We start from the raw sequence: 13,241 nt of genomic DNA on the forward strand, positions 1-13,241 counted from the left end.
GAAAGACATATAGGATTGTAATAGAGTAGAGCCAAATTTTAACTTGTTAAGCTCGCATCGTAAAAAAAATTAATGAGCTTGAACTTAATATTCTGTTCACGAGCTTATTAACAGACTTGTTCAGGAGCTTTGGTTGCGAGCAGTTCATTAATTCAGTTCATGAACTTCACTCGCGAACAACTCATTAATTATATTCATTCGATATTTGAAATTTGTTTAATACAAAATTACGTAGTTTTGAAATTTATAAGATTAAAAGTTACACAAAACTACATTGTTTTACATTTTCCATTTTATAGAAATATTATTATTATTATTAAAATAATCGAATCAAGCACACTCACGAGATGTTTATGAACATTTTATCGAGCTTGTTCATAAATCTATAATTGAATCTGCTCGTGTTATTTGAAACTAAATTTCTTGATCCATTTACAAATCGAGCCTAACATGATCGAGTTTTCATCGAATCGAACACCGAACCGTTCATGAGTGGCTTGGCTTATTTACAACTCTAAAGGCAGATTTATAAAAAAATATCAAATAATTTTTTTTTTAGAGAGTTAAAATTTGAGGGTTATTGAATGTAATTTTATATATATATATATATAAAACAATAGTGGGTTAATAAATGTAACCGGACAAAAAAATATAAGGTTATTAAATTAAATTGACAAAAATTGGGAATTATTAGAAATATTTGAAAATTAAGAACATTTAGGCAAATACAGTTATTAAGCAAATAAATAAGGATGAAAAATCCAATAGAAATGAAGCATGGATTGGTAGCTCCGCTGAATCAATCAACCACCTTCTTCTTCTTCTTCTTATTTTTCTTCCGCCCTCCCCCTGTTTACGTCAGAGTTGGTTGTTTTGATGCATACATACGCATAGACCAAACTTAAAGTAAACCCCTCGTCAACCTCTCTCTTTCTCTCTCTTCTTTCTTTCTTGAACCACAACTTGGATCATTTCTCTTCATTAATTCTGTGATGGCTCTGTTAAAACAAGTGGTATGTTGTTTTGTGGTAGTAGCTTTAGGTTGGAGCTTTGTTAGTGCTCGGTTTGTGGTAGAAAAAAGTAGTGTAAGTGTGCTTTCTCCTTTGAATTTGAGAGCTAAACATGACAGTGCAATTGGAAACTTTGGAACGCCTGATTATGGTGGTTTCATGGTCGGTTCTGCTATGTATCCAGATAAAGGAGCTCTTGGTTGTCAGCCTTTTGATGGTGATAAACCTTTCAAGTCCAAGACTCCCCGTCCTACCATTCTACTTCTTGACCGCGGAGGTTCTTTCTTTCTCTCTTTCTTTCTTTATTCAATTCATCTTTCTAATCTTAATTAGTTTTTCAATTGCTTTTTGTGTATCATCATGTTATCCTATCCACCTTAGCTTTTAGAATATTCCGGGATTAATAAATCTAAGGAATTCTGCTCTGTTTCCACTTAATCACCTCTGCAACTCTTAGGCTTAGCATTTGTTTTTAGGACTTTAAATGAGTTTTTAGCTGCTCACTAGTTGCTCAATAGTGTTCGGCTCAATTTTAAACGAGGTTGAACACGGTTTTGATGTTCAATTCGTAAAGGACCCGAGTTTAAGCATGGTTTTGATGTTCGATTCGTAAATGAGCACATCAAAACTGGGCTCGAAACCTCTCAAGTATGCTCAGTTATAGGTTCGTGAACAATCTTGATTATAATGTTTATGAATATACTCGTGAGCAAGTTCAGTTCGGTTTAACAATAGTATTTCTAGTTGTGTAAAACTTTAATTTCATGAGTTTTAAAACCATGTAAACGAGATTGAAACTCTGCCTTTGATTTCAATTTTTCATTCATCAATTTTCACGAATTTTGCGAGTGTGCTTGTTTATGAACATAATCAATGAGTTGTTTGCGAACAAAGTTAATGAATATAATTAACAAGCTACTCGCGAGCAAAACCCGTGAACAAATGAACGAATTGTTGGCGAGCAGCTCACAATCTGATAATTTTCTTAATAAACCAAGCTCGAACAAGATGTTGAGCTCCAATTGACCTGGAGCTTGTCCATGTTTTTTCGAGCCATGTGGCTAGACCCGATTACAACCCTATTTGTGTTGTGTTCTATTGACTTTTACTTCAACTCAATGAATTTATTGTCCTGATTTTCTACTCTAGTCTACTCTTAATGAATAATGACTATTATCATCAAACTAATCAACTTGGAAATATACATCAGAATGCTATTTTTCATTGAAAGCATGGAATGCACAGAAGGGTGGAGCAGCAGCAGTATTAGTGATTGACAGCATGGATGAGCCACTAATAACAATGGACTCTCCTGAAGCAAGCGGCAACTCAGACGAGTATGTAGAGAACATTGAAATCCCATCAGCATTAATAGAGAGAAGCTTTGGAGAGAGTTTGAAGGAAGCTTTGAAGAGTGGAGAAGATGTTGTGATCAAGTTAGACTGGAGAGAATCAGTTCCTCATCCTGACAACAGAGTTGAGTATCAACTCTGGACGAACAGCAATGACGAATGTGGGACTAGATGCGACGAGCAGATGGAATTTGTCAAGAGTTTCAAAGGTCATGCTCAGATACTAGAGAAAAAGGGCTATACATTGTTCACTCCACACTACATTACTTGGTATTGTCCAAAGGAATTTCTTCTTAGCAACCAATGCAAGTCACAGTGTATAAACAACGGGAGATACTGCGCACCTGACCCCGAACAGGACTTTGGAGAGGGGTATGAAGGGAAAGATGTGGTGATTGAGAATTTGAGACAACTTTGTGTTCATAGAGTTGCGAATGAAAGCGGTAGATCTTGGGTTTGGTGGGATTATGTTACAGATTTCCATATCAGATGTTCAATGCAGAAGAAGCGGTATAGCAAAGAATGTGCTAAAGATGTTCTCGGATCACTCGGTTAGTTAGTTAGTTCTCTTAATTTGCAGAATTAATACGGATTCAATTAACGTTTTCTTATAATCCTGTTTATGTTTCACCACAGATCTTCCCATTGAAAAGATTGAAAAGTGTATGGGCAATCCTGATGATGATGTAGATAATCAAGTGTTGAAAACTGAGCAAGAACTTCAGGTAATAGTTTAAGAAATACTACCTTTTTTACTGATGTTTCACACACATGGACTAATGTTTTGGTTTGTGGAACTTTATTCAGGTTGGACAAGGATCTCGAGGCGATATTACCATTTTGCCAACATTGATTATTAATGATGTTCAATATCGAGGTTCGTTTAATTTATCCGAATTGCATGCTTTAGCACCTATACAACATAACCTCTGCTCAAAACTGCATAATCCTACAAGTTAGTTACACTGCAGCTAAATCAGTTTCACATACTTTCATTCTCCATCATAAATTCTTGCCATTTCGTATTATCCTATCAATCAGATCCGCGTAGGCGTACGTAACGAGCAAGCATATATAACAGACTAGTTGATTAGAATGGGATAAGAAGCATTTCTATATTTATGTGCTCTTCAAAACATTTTGGTTTGGTTTTGGTACATTTTATAGATATTTTGTGCGTGTAGGACATGTTTTTCTTGTTGCCTATTCTACTAAATATCTCTGATTGACTATCTCATCCTTCCCTCAATAAGTTATTTAGAATATTATTTCATTCTATTGACCTTTGAGCTTTCTTTTCTTGTTGTGAAGGAAAATTGGAGAGAAGTGTTGTGCTGAAGGCCATATGTGCTGGATTCAAGGAGACCACTGATCCTCCAATCTGTTTAACTTCAGGTTGCCTTCCTTCAGAGGATACAATAGAGACGTTTATCCTTGTATGTTTTTGACTCTTATAATTACTTTTTTCGGTTCATAGGTCTCGAGACCAACGAGTGCCTTGAAAGGAATGGGGGTTGCTGGGAGGACAAACATTCTAATGTAACTGCCTGCAAGGTATACATACATACAGATACAGTAAGAAAAGGCATTCAACAAAATGAAAGATTGCTTTTGCTAATTTACTGCTTTAATTTTTCATTTTTAAGGACACATTTAGGGGGAGAGTATGCGAATGTCCGGTTGTGAATGGCATACAATACAAGGGAGATGGTTACTCATCTTGTGAAGGTACATCTTTGAAATCAGGCATAACAAAGTACATTATGCATAACCTATTAACCTTGTCTTTCTGTTTTTTTTTTCCACAGCTTTTGGACCTGCAAGATGTTCCATTAGCAATGGAGGATGCTGGTCAGAAGAAAAAGACGGATTATCTTTCTCTGCCTGTTCAGTTCAGTCATTTTATTCTGTTTGGTTTGGTTTACAGTCTTAGTTGTTGTAGTTCAGTTCAGTGCAATGAATATATAGTGTTTCTCATTTGTAGGAGTCCCAGGTATCTGGCTGTGAATGCCCGAAAGGCTTTAAAGGGGACGGGCGAGACAAGTGTGAAGGTACTTAATTTCTTCCTTCCTTTCTTGCTTCCACAAGTGTGTAATAGTTAAACAGATATAATCAATAAAATTTGTTGTGACATAGATATCAACGAATGCGCGGAACGGACAGCTTGTCAATGTGATGGATGCTCCTGTAAGAACAGTTGGGGAGGATATGAATGCAAGTGCAAAGGAGATCTCCTTTATATAAAGGAACAAGATGTTTGTATTGGTAACAAATTATTGTGTAGCTTTCATTTTGTTTACTTGTGACAATTAAAGACTCCTACTCCCCTTTTCATTCATTCATTCGTTCATTCATACATTCAACAGAAAGAAATGGGTCGAAATTCGGATGGTTTCTAACCTTGGTGCTCGTAGCAGCCGTGGCAGCAGCTGGTCTTGCTGGCTATTTATTCTACAAATACCGGCTTCGGGTAAAATCAGTCATACACACTTAAGTTTGTTTACACTAAACATTAGTTTCACTGTTAAACATTTCATGTTCTGTTTGTATGTATTGCAGACTTACATGGACTCAGAGATAATGTCTATAATGTCACAGTACATGCCACTTGACAACCATCACCAGACTGAAATTCCGACGGAAGCTCAGCCTCTGCGGTCCGGAACATCTGTATAAGGTAGCAAATCATTTTCCTCTTTATATATGACTGCTATATTTTCACTCTACTTACAACCAAGTCTAAATCACTCATTGGCTTGCAGTAATATGAGTTGTATGCTTGAATCAGGAAGAAAGAAAGAAGAGATAAATTATATATGATTACATCATCTGCAAAATTTTCAGATCATAAAGAGATATATATATGTCATACACAAAGAACTTATTGTTGATATACACATTATACTTGGTGTAGCTGGAATTTTCTCCTTACTTCTGTAAATAAAATTAGTTGACATGTAAATTTATCTACAAGGGTATGAATGATGTTACGATGATGACTATTATTTACATTGCAGAAAATGGAAGGAATAAAAAAGCTCAAACTACGGCTGTATTTTGTCTTGCTCAGTCTTACAGTGTCCTTGTTTCTTATTTCTAGAATCAAATTGGTTTCCTTTTTATCCGATTTTCAAAATTTACAATTATTTCACAAAAATACATACCAGAAGAAAAGTTATAATCAGGTACAAATCCAGCGGGGTTCAAGGGTTGCCAGCAGTGGCGGAGCCAGGACTCTCAGCTTGGAGGGGCTAAATTTAGCCGGTCCGAGATTTTTTTTTTCCCATGGAACATATTAAATTTTTTTTGTTTTGGTGTGTTGAAGACTAATACATTAAAATTATCTAGCCTCAAGGAGTAGAAATTTTAATTTTTTTTATAATTTCAAAACTAATTTTAAAAAAATTCTTTTATTTTTAATTTTAAATTTCTTATATTTTTTATAGATTAAAATTTAGTCCAACAATTAAGTTTTTTTTAGTCTAAAAGTTTTTAAAAAATAAGTTAAAAATGTAAAGAAAATAAATAAAAACAATATTTGTTACACGTTGTTATCATGTTTTTTTTTTATTAAAGGCTGGTTATCGAGAAGGAGCTACACGTTATTATCATGTATAAAAATAAAAAGCAATGGAAATTGAACCACTAATTTGAAATTAATAAAAACATAGGCCAATGTTGTAAAAAACGCTAGGCGCTAGTCGGACGGACACAATCTTCGAGGATTAGTCGGGAATTAATCGGATTTATATTTTTTATTTATTAATCAAAAAATTATTATGTAAATTCAATTAAAATATATTATACTATTGAAAAACAATATTATAAAATTATTTAATATAGAAAAATATGTATCTTCGGAACATATATCTTTAAAAATATGCAAATGTCAACATTTTAACAACAATATCATTAAAACAACTCAAAAGTAAATTATAATAAAAAATAAATAAATTCATAATATAAAATCATTTTCTTCATCGTCAATTAGGCGGCGCCTACGCGGTCTAGGCGGAGCCCAAGCGGCTAAAAAACTCATAGGAACAAAAAAAAAACGCCTAGAGAGACTAATTAAAGAAAATCGGGACGAATTCTCGATTTTGAATGCCTAGGCGAGGCGGCCTTCGTTTTGAACAGTGGGCCAAATAAATGGGGGTTCATTGTTGATTTTAAAAGATAGGGGATCTAATTGACTTTAGCCTAGAGATAGGGTATCCAATAAATCTATCCAAAAGAAAAAAAAATCAAATAAATTGTGGCCATGAATTATGTAAGAAGTGGGCTTGTTAAGGCCTTCTGGCCAGACCTATGAACATAAGTTGTCCACTTAATTTTTGTTTTGAAATTAGGGTCAAATACTTAAGTATAAAATAAGGGGTCAATTACATGAATATCATAATTAAATACAAAATTACAATTAAATTATATCACCAAACTTAATTCTTATTATGTCATTATTTTCTATATATTATGATTTTACATAGTAATTTAAAAATTCTAGACTCCAATTCATAAACTATAAACCGTAAACAATATATTATAGACTTCTAATTTATAAATTCTAATATTTAAATATATTAAAAGTACTGATTTTAACTAGTTTGACATAATCCAAAATTATGACTTGACATAGTTATAAATAGTTTTTAAAATATGAATTTCTGTGTAATTTTCCCTAAAATAAGTTATATCACCAAATTTAAATCTTAATATGTCATTATTTTCCATATATTATGATTTTACACTATAATTTAAAAAATTTAGACTCAAATTCATAAATCATAAACCCTAAAAAATATATTATAGACTTCTAATTTATAAATTCTAATCCGTAAAATATATTAAAAGTACTGATTTTACTAGTTTGACATAATCCAAAATTATGACTTGACATAGTTGTAAATAGTTTTTAAAAGATGAATTTCTGTGTAATTTTCCCTTGAAATTAACCTAACCAAAATGAAACGTAGCTTTGCTTAGTAGAATTGAATTTTTTTTTTTTCAGAAGATGGGCGCCCCATCTTCTTCACACAACAAGGTTAGTTAGGGAGGCACTCCCAGCCATGGCAGTCTGAGGGGCAGAACCAGTCGGACAACCCCTCTCTGGAGTTCTCTGTCAGGCCGGAGGGTCGGCCGATCCCTCTGGTTCCGCCCCTGGTTGTCAGAAAACGCTAAAAATTCTGTGAACATTGTGTATTCTCAAGTCAATTTCCCTTCGGAGAAGAGAATTTCAATTCTACTTTTTTCATCTCATATATGAGTTTTAATTTGTTTTTATGTGAAAATACCAAAAATATCAATTTAACACACATAAATCACAAGAGAAAATAACTTCTGGATCCGTTATAATTATATATTGTCATATATTTGTACAATGACTAAAAATTAGTTTCTAAAGATGTAAAAAAAACAAATAGTTTCTAAAAATATACCCGACCATGTTTTATTTGGGCCGGAAAAGCGCAATGGACAGTTGTTGAGCGATTTCCGCAAGTGCACGGTATACGCTTGTAGTAATAAAAGATATCGATCCCACAGGGAACGTTTTTTTAACAAAACTTATTTACAATCGGTTAAATTTACTTTTTAAGGTTTATAATATTGGAAAATCGTTTAATCGGTTTTGGTTTAGAAATTGCTAGAATAAGAGTTAGATTAGAGTATGAAGATGTTAGAAAATATCTGATTTAAGAATGAATTTGCAAAACAGGAACGTTTTAGTACTTTAGAAAAGTAAACAAGTATATTTGTTTGCATTAAGCAAAGAAAACAACTTTAAACTTTGTACGAATTATAAAGATGAAATAAATGACGGAACCTCTAATTAATAGGTTTTGAACGCGACAAAACCCTTATCCGGGATAATTGCCCTTAACCAAATTAAAACTCTACCGAGATAATAATTTGCCTAAGTGTTCAACAAAGTTTCCTTGTAAAGATTTTGAATTAAACTACGTTTTAATGAAAACACCAGCAGTCACTTTAGTGGATTGGTTACCATAAGTGCTGCATAAAAATCTATCGAATAGAACGAACTTTATTAGATGAAATATAAATTGATACAAGTTTACAGAGAACATGGAGCATTGAATTCTTCGACGGCGTGCAAGTGAACGGGTTGTCAATCCTTTCCTTGGGTTTCGTTAGAGTTTGTCAGGCTCAGGGGCGAATCCTCTACTCAATCTTCTCGTTGAATCTTCGTAGTAGAGACTGGGTCGGTCCACTACCAAAATGTAAACTAAACTGGAACAATGTCTAAACGCTACTGAATTTGTTATTATTTTGTAAACAATGTGTGTACATCATATTGCTTTTGATCAGAATTGAAATCTAACTTCTGAATCACTTGATTCGGAATTTCTGCATAAATTCTACACTAATCTCTTTCTTCTACACGTATAACACACTATATTTCAACTCTCCATCAACTCTTTATTTATAGATGTTGAAGAGTCTTGATTGAAGTGTCGTGTCCGTTGTGAAGGATCGTGTCCGCTGCGAAAGGACGTCTTTATCCACCCGAACGATCGCGTTTCGTCGAAAACGAAAGTGTGTAACTAGGCCTCTAAAATCTCCTGCTCGTACCGAGAATGGGGGAGCATCAATTGTACTTCAGACGAAGGGAATGAGAGGCTGAGGGACGCGTGTCGCGACCGTGAATAGTGGGGGCCGCGATCGCGGCACTGAGCATTTTTCACTTCTTCGCTCTCGTTCGTGTCCTCGACTTGGCGTTATTAATTTTCGTCGTCTTCGACTCCTTTTGTAGGGATTTTCTTCTATTTTTGAGCTCTTTTTACTCCTATTTGGATTTTACCAAATATTTATGTACCTTGCACGAAAGAAACATATTCGAGAGTAAAAGCTTTCTAAATGGTTATAAATATCATAAATTCGTAGCAATATTGATGTAATTATTGATGATATTTTAGGTATATTTTGGGTTTAACAAATCTCCACACTTAATCTTTTGCTAGTCCCGAGCAAAATTTCTCTGAATTTATTCTCTAACTAATCTCTTTATGAAAATAAAACATATATCTCTGTATTACCTTTTAAATTAGTTAAGCCGAAAAGACTAACTTCGCATGGCAAATTTATACTCAAAATATCAAACTAACTTAGTATAATATACGATATATCACTCGTCTTGTATTTCCAATTTGGAATTGAAGCATTCGGGACAATGTAAGCACGCATGTTATTGAGTCTTTCGTCTCAAGGTATTTCAAAGCACAAAATTTCCTTTGCCAAACCTAAACTAATATATGAGATATATTATTTTAAATAAGTACTTGGGTTAATTATTGCTTAGTTACGCCCGAGATAATGGTGGTCTTGATCGTAACTTTATACGTATTTTATTGCTTTGTGTTTGCTTAAGAGGTACCGACCATGCCATGGGTGGACGCAATCGTTACTTTAAACTTATACACGCTTATTATTATTATTTTTTAAACGTTCATTCCATACCTCGATTGTGATAAGGGTGGTCGCAACCGTGGCCAAAAGTAAACGGTACTTAATTTTCTTCCCTTTCATACCTCGATTGTGATAAGGTTGGTCTCAATCGTGGCCAAAAGTTAAGAATTCAACTAATTGATTGATTAATATGAATTATAAAATTGTAACTTGGGAAAAAGAAAAATAGCACATTCATCCTATATTGACTTAAAATTCAACATGTATTATGGCTAAAGTTTCCTTAAAAACTTCAATTGGTGTTAATGTAAGACGAAATCAAACCGATCTAAAATTGTTAGTTCAATTTAATGCCTATAAACCTAATTGAAAACTTAAAATAAGATTTATTGTATCATGAATTTCATGATATAAAAATAGAGATTGAATAAAGAATTTTTTATTTAAAATACATTCACTCGAGACAATTTTTACTTAAAATCGTATCGGAGATTCGTGAAAAATTTTAAAAAATATTACCCGTATAGAAATATAATTTCTAACGATAATGATAACCTAAAAATAATCATATTAACTTATGATTAATTTTTAAAAATATATTAAAATGTGAAGTTAATAAAAATAGCGTTTTAAACAAGTTTATGTTGCAAAATACGTTGCATTTGTTATAAATGATTCGTTGCATTTGTTATTTGTGCTAGAAAAATGAAAATGATGTACATCTCCTCCCACACTTAAATTGGACCATGTCCTCATTGGTGCAAAAGCGAGATATCAAGAATATATCTGATTTAAGAATGAATTTGCAAAACAGGAACGTTTTAGTACTTTAGAAAAGTAAACAAGTATATTTGTTTGCATTAAGCAAAGAAAACAACTTTAAACTTTGTACGAATTATAAAGATGAAATAAATGACGGAACCTCTAATTAATAGGCTTTGAACGCGACAAAACCCTTATCCGGGATAATTGCCCTTAACCAAATTAAAACTCTACCGAGATAATAATTTGTCTAAGTGTTCAACAAAGTTTCCTTGTAAAGATTTTGAATTAAACTACGTTTTAATGAAAACAACAACAGTCACTTTAGTGGATTGGTTACCATAAGTGCTGCATAAAAATCTATCGAATAGAACGGACTTTATTAGATGAAATATAAATTGATACAAGTTTACAGAGAACATGGAGCATTAAATTCTTCGACGGCGTGCAAGTGAACGGGTTGTCAATATGCACGGTATACGCTTGTATACGAAATAAAGATAGGAATGGTGCAAATGAAACATTCAACATAAAATTAAAAATTGAAAATTGTACCAAACATATGAAAATGAAAATAGTACCAAATGATAACAAGATAATAAAATTAAAGAAAACAACCAAAGCTTGAGGTGGGGAATCGGGAGGTGTAGGTGACGTCTCCACATTGCGGCGTCGGAAAAAGGAAAGCATCCGATGCCGAGTCGATCGATGTTCATGCCTCAAAAGATTGAGGTTGTCATTCATCACCATATTGTTGTCAACCAAATCATCAATTCTTAAATTCATTTGACGATTGCTGGAATTGATTTGGTTCAAAATCCTCCGCAAATCTACCGGATCATCCGCCGCTTGAGGTGCTTGGGGTTGTGCTTGAGCCGGTGGTTCATCCTCCTCGCCCTCCGCCTCTCCGCCGCCTTCGGTACCTATAAATTGAGAACTTGAAGCGCCACCACCCATAGTGCCACGAAGATGGGCAATTCGGGTAGCATATGAAATAAAGACGGGAGGTCCTTGTGGAAGCAATAAATGAGCTCGCTCAAGAGCCGAGATGTCCAAAAGCGGAACATACCCATGGTAGGTGGACAGACATGTCATAATCAGCCAACTCACCCCGTGCTCCCAACACAATAGCGGTGATAAAAATTACAAAGAGGGATTTGAATGGTAGTAGCCCTCGAAGCACGGAACAAATTATCAAATAAAATACCAATGCTATCAATCCTCAAGCCTTTAAGCAAACTATCCAAAACATACAAATCCCGAACCTGAACCTTAGAACTCTCAACACGACCAAACAAGGAGAAACTCAAATACTTATGAAAGAAGAACACACAATTGTCCTTAATCAACTTGCTTGAAATGTTTTTCGAATTAAAATAGTCTTGGTCCGAAAGAGTTTGCCAAACCGCATCATTATCAAAATCCTTAGGCTTATCATAAAAATCAGAAGTAGGGAAACCAAACATATTGCCCATTGCTTCATAGTCAATGGTGTAAGGGATACCATTATTCCTAAAAGAAATTGAAGTTTTCTTCTTGTTCATGGTCAAAGTGACCAAAAATTCCACTACATATTCATTAATACGTGGGAAACGCATATTAACGAATTCTTACCAACCCAAAGCTTCAATAAAGGCATCAATTCAAGTAGAGAAATTTAATGCTCTTACCGAATGGAAGTCTAAGAAGTGCATATCCACAAATTGGCGTTCGGCTTGAGAAAAATGTTTGAAACGAGCGGCTTCTTCCTCCGAATAGATGTCAAAATAAGCTCCGCATTGAACCCGAAGGCGATTAGCTTCCGTAACAGCGGGCTTGTTACCAACACGCTTAGTTCTAACCATGGTGATGGTGTTTTGTGTTTTTAGGGTGTGAGAAGAAGAAGAAGAAGAATTTGAGAGAAAAAGTAAAGCTTGAAGATGAGGTTGGGGTTTTGAATTGGAAGTGATTGAAAGAGAAAAGAGGATAGAAATTGGAGTGAATAAATTGGGAAGAGTAAAAGTAGATTTTTAGGGAAGAGTTTAGAGTAAGGGATTGGGTAAAAATAGAGGTGATGTGAGGTTTGTGTAAGAGGTAGGTTTATATAGGGTTGTATAGGTAGGTGAATAGGTAGAATAGGAATAGAAAAAATTTGGTGGCAAAATCGGATTGAAAAGGGCAATTTATACGCGTGTCGCGACCGCGAATGGCAAAGCCGCGGCCGCGGCACGCGATGTTCAGGCAATTTTCGCCCTGAAATTCTGCCAAAGTTGCTGCTCATACCGAGAATTAATAAATTCTCAGTAGAGAATTAGTAAAAATGGCCTATTTTGGTGCCTTTTGACATGGTTTGTGCAATTTTGTTGAGGAAATGGTTCCTGAACTTAATATTTAGTGTTCTTGCACTTAAAACTTAAATAAATGTCATTAATTCCAAAGAAAACCAAAGGTTGAAACTTAATAAATTGAATTAAAGTATAATAAATTGATTATTAAAGCTATTAAGAGGCTTAACCCCTCATTTGATATCCTTGAGTTCAGCCACATTTTCCGGGAGCAGAACCGTGTTGCAGATCACTTGGCGGCGGCAGGCCATGAGGGAGTGTTAGGTGTTTCTACCCTTACCGTTCCCCCTATCGCTCTTTCTCCTCTTCTTTTAGAGGATAGGATTGGGGTTAGCTTTCCTAGGCTAATCCCGGTGTAGTTGCTTGTTTTGCTT

The 13,241-nt window shown here is 34.4% G+C and overlaps 1 protein-coding gene across 2 annotated transcripts; it reads left to right on the forward strand.

Moving 5' to 3' along the window:
* The first annotated feature begins 774 nt into the window (after window positions 1–774).
* LOC136206753 (vacuolar-sorting receptor 6-like) lies at window positions 775–5,431 on the forward strand. 2 transcript variants are annotated; one of them, XM_065997910.1, is made up of 13 exons: window positions 775–1,287; window positions 2,221–2,913; window positions 2,999–3,087; window positions 3,170–3,239; window positions 3,674–3,757; window positions 3,840–3,916; window positions 4,009–4,090; window positions 4,171–4,253; window positions 4,347–4,413; window positions 4,499–4,627; window positions 4,729–4,832; window positions 4,922–5,039; window positions 5,125–5,431. In XM_065997910.1, exons 1-12 carry the CDS (start codon window positions 993–995, stop codon window positions 5,036–5,038), a joined length of 1,890 nt encoding a protein of 629 aa, XP_065853982.1. In that variant the 5' UTR covers window positions 775–992; the 3' UTR covers window position 5,039; window positions 5,125–5,431. The 2 variants fall into 2 exon arrangements, with proteins under 2 accessions (XP_065853982.1, XP_065853989.1); XM_065997917.1 differs by having other exon boundaries at window positions 5,151–5,431.
* The last annotated feature ends 7,810 nt before the right edge of the window (window positions 5,432–13,241 follow it).

Source organism: Euphorbia lathyris, chromosome 1 (assembly GCF_963576675.1).
Source record: "Euphorbia lathyris chromosome 1, ddEupLath1.1, whole genome shotgun sequence".
In the NCBI taxonomy this organism is placed as follows: Eukaryota; Viridiplantae; Streptophyta; class Magnoliopsida; order Malpighiales; family Euphorbiaceae; genus Euphorbia; species Euphorbia lathyris.

What these genes read in the sequence shown, in the direction of transcription:
- LOC136206753 (XM_065997910.1), top strand. Translation starts at nt 993, where the DNA reads ATGGCTCTGTTAAAACAAGTGGTATGTTGTTTTGTGGTAGTAGCTTTA. An exon ending in TAATGATGTTCAATATCGAG is followed by an intron (nt 3,240 to 3,673) that starts GTTCGTTTAATT and finishes CTTGTTGTGAAG; the next exon opens with GAAAATTGGAGAGAAGTGTT. An exon ending in TATCTTTCTCTGCCTGTTCA is followed by an intron (nt 4,254 to 4,346) that starts GTTCAGTCATTT and finishes TCTCATTTGTAG; the next exon opens with GAGTCCCAGGTATCTGGCTG.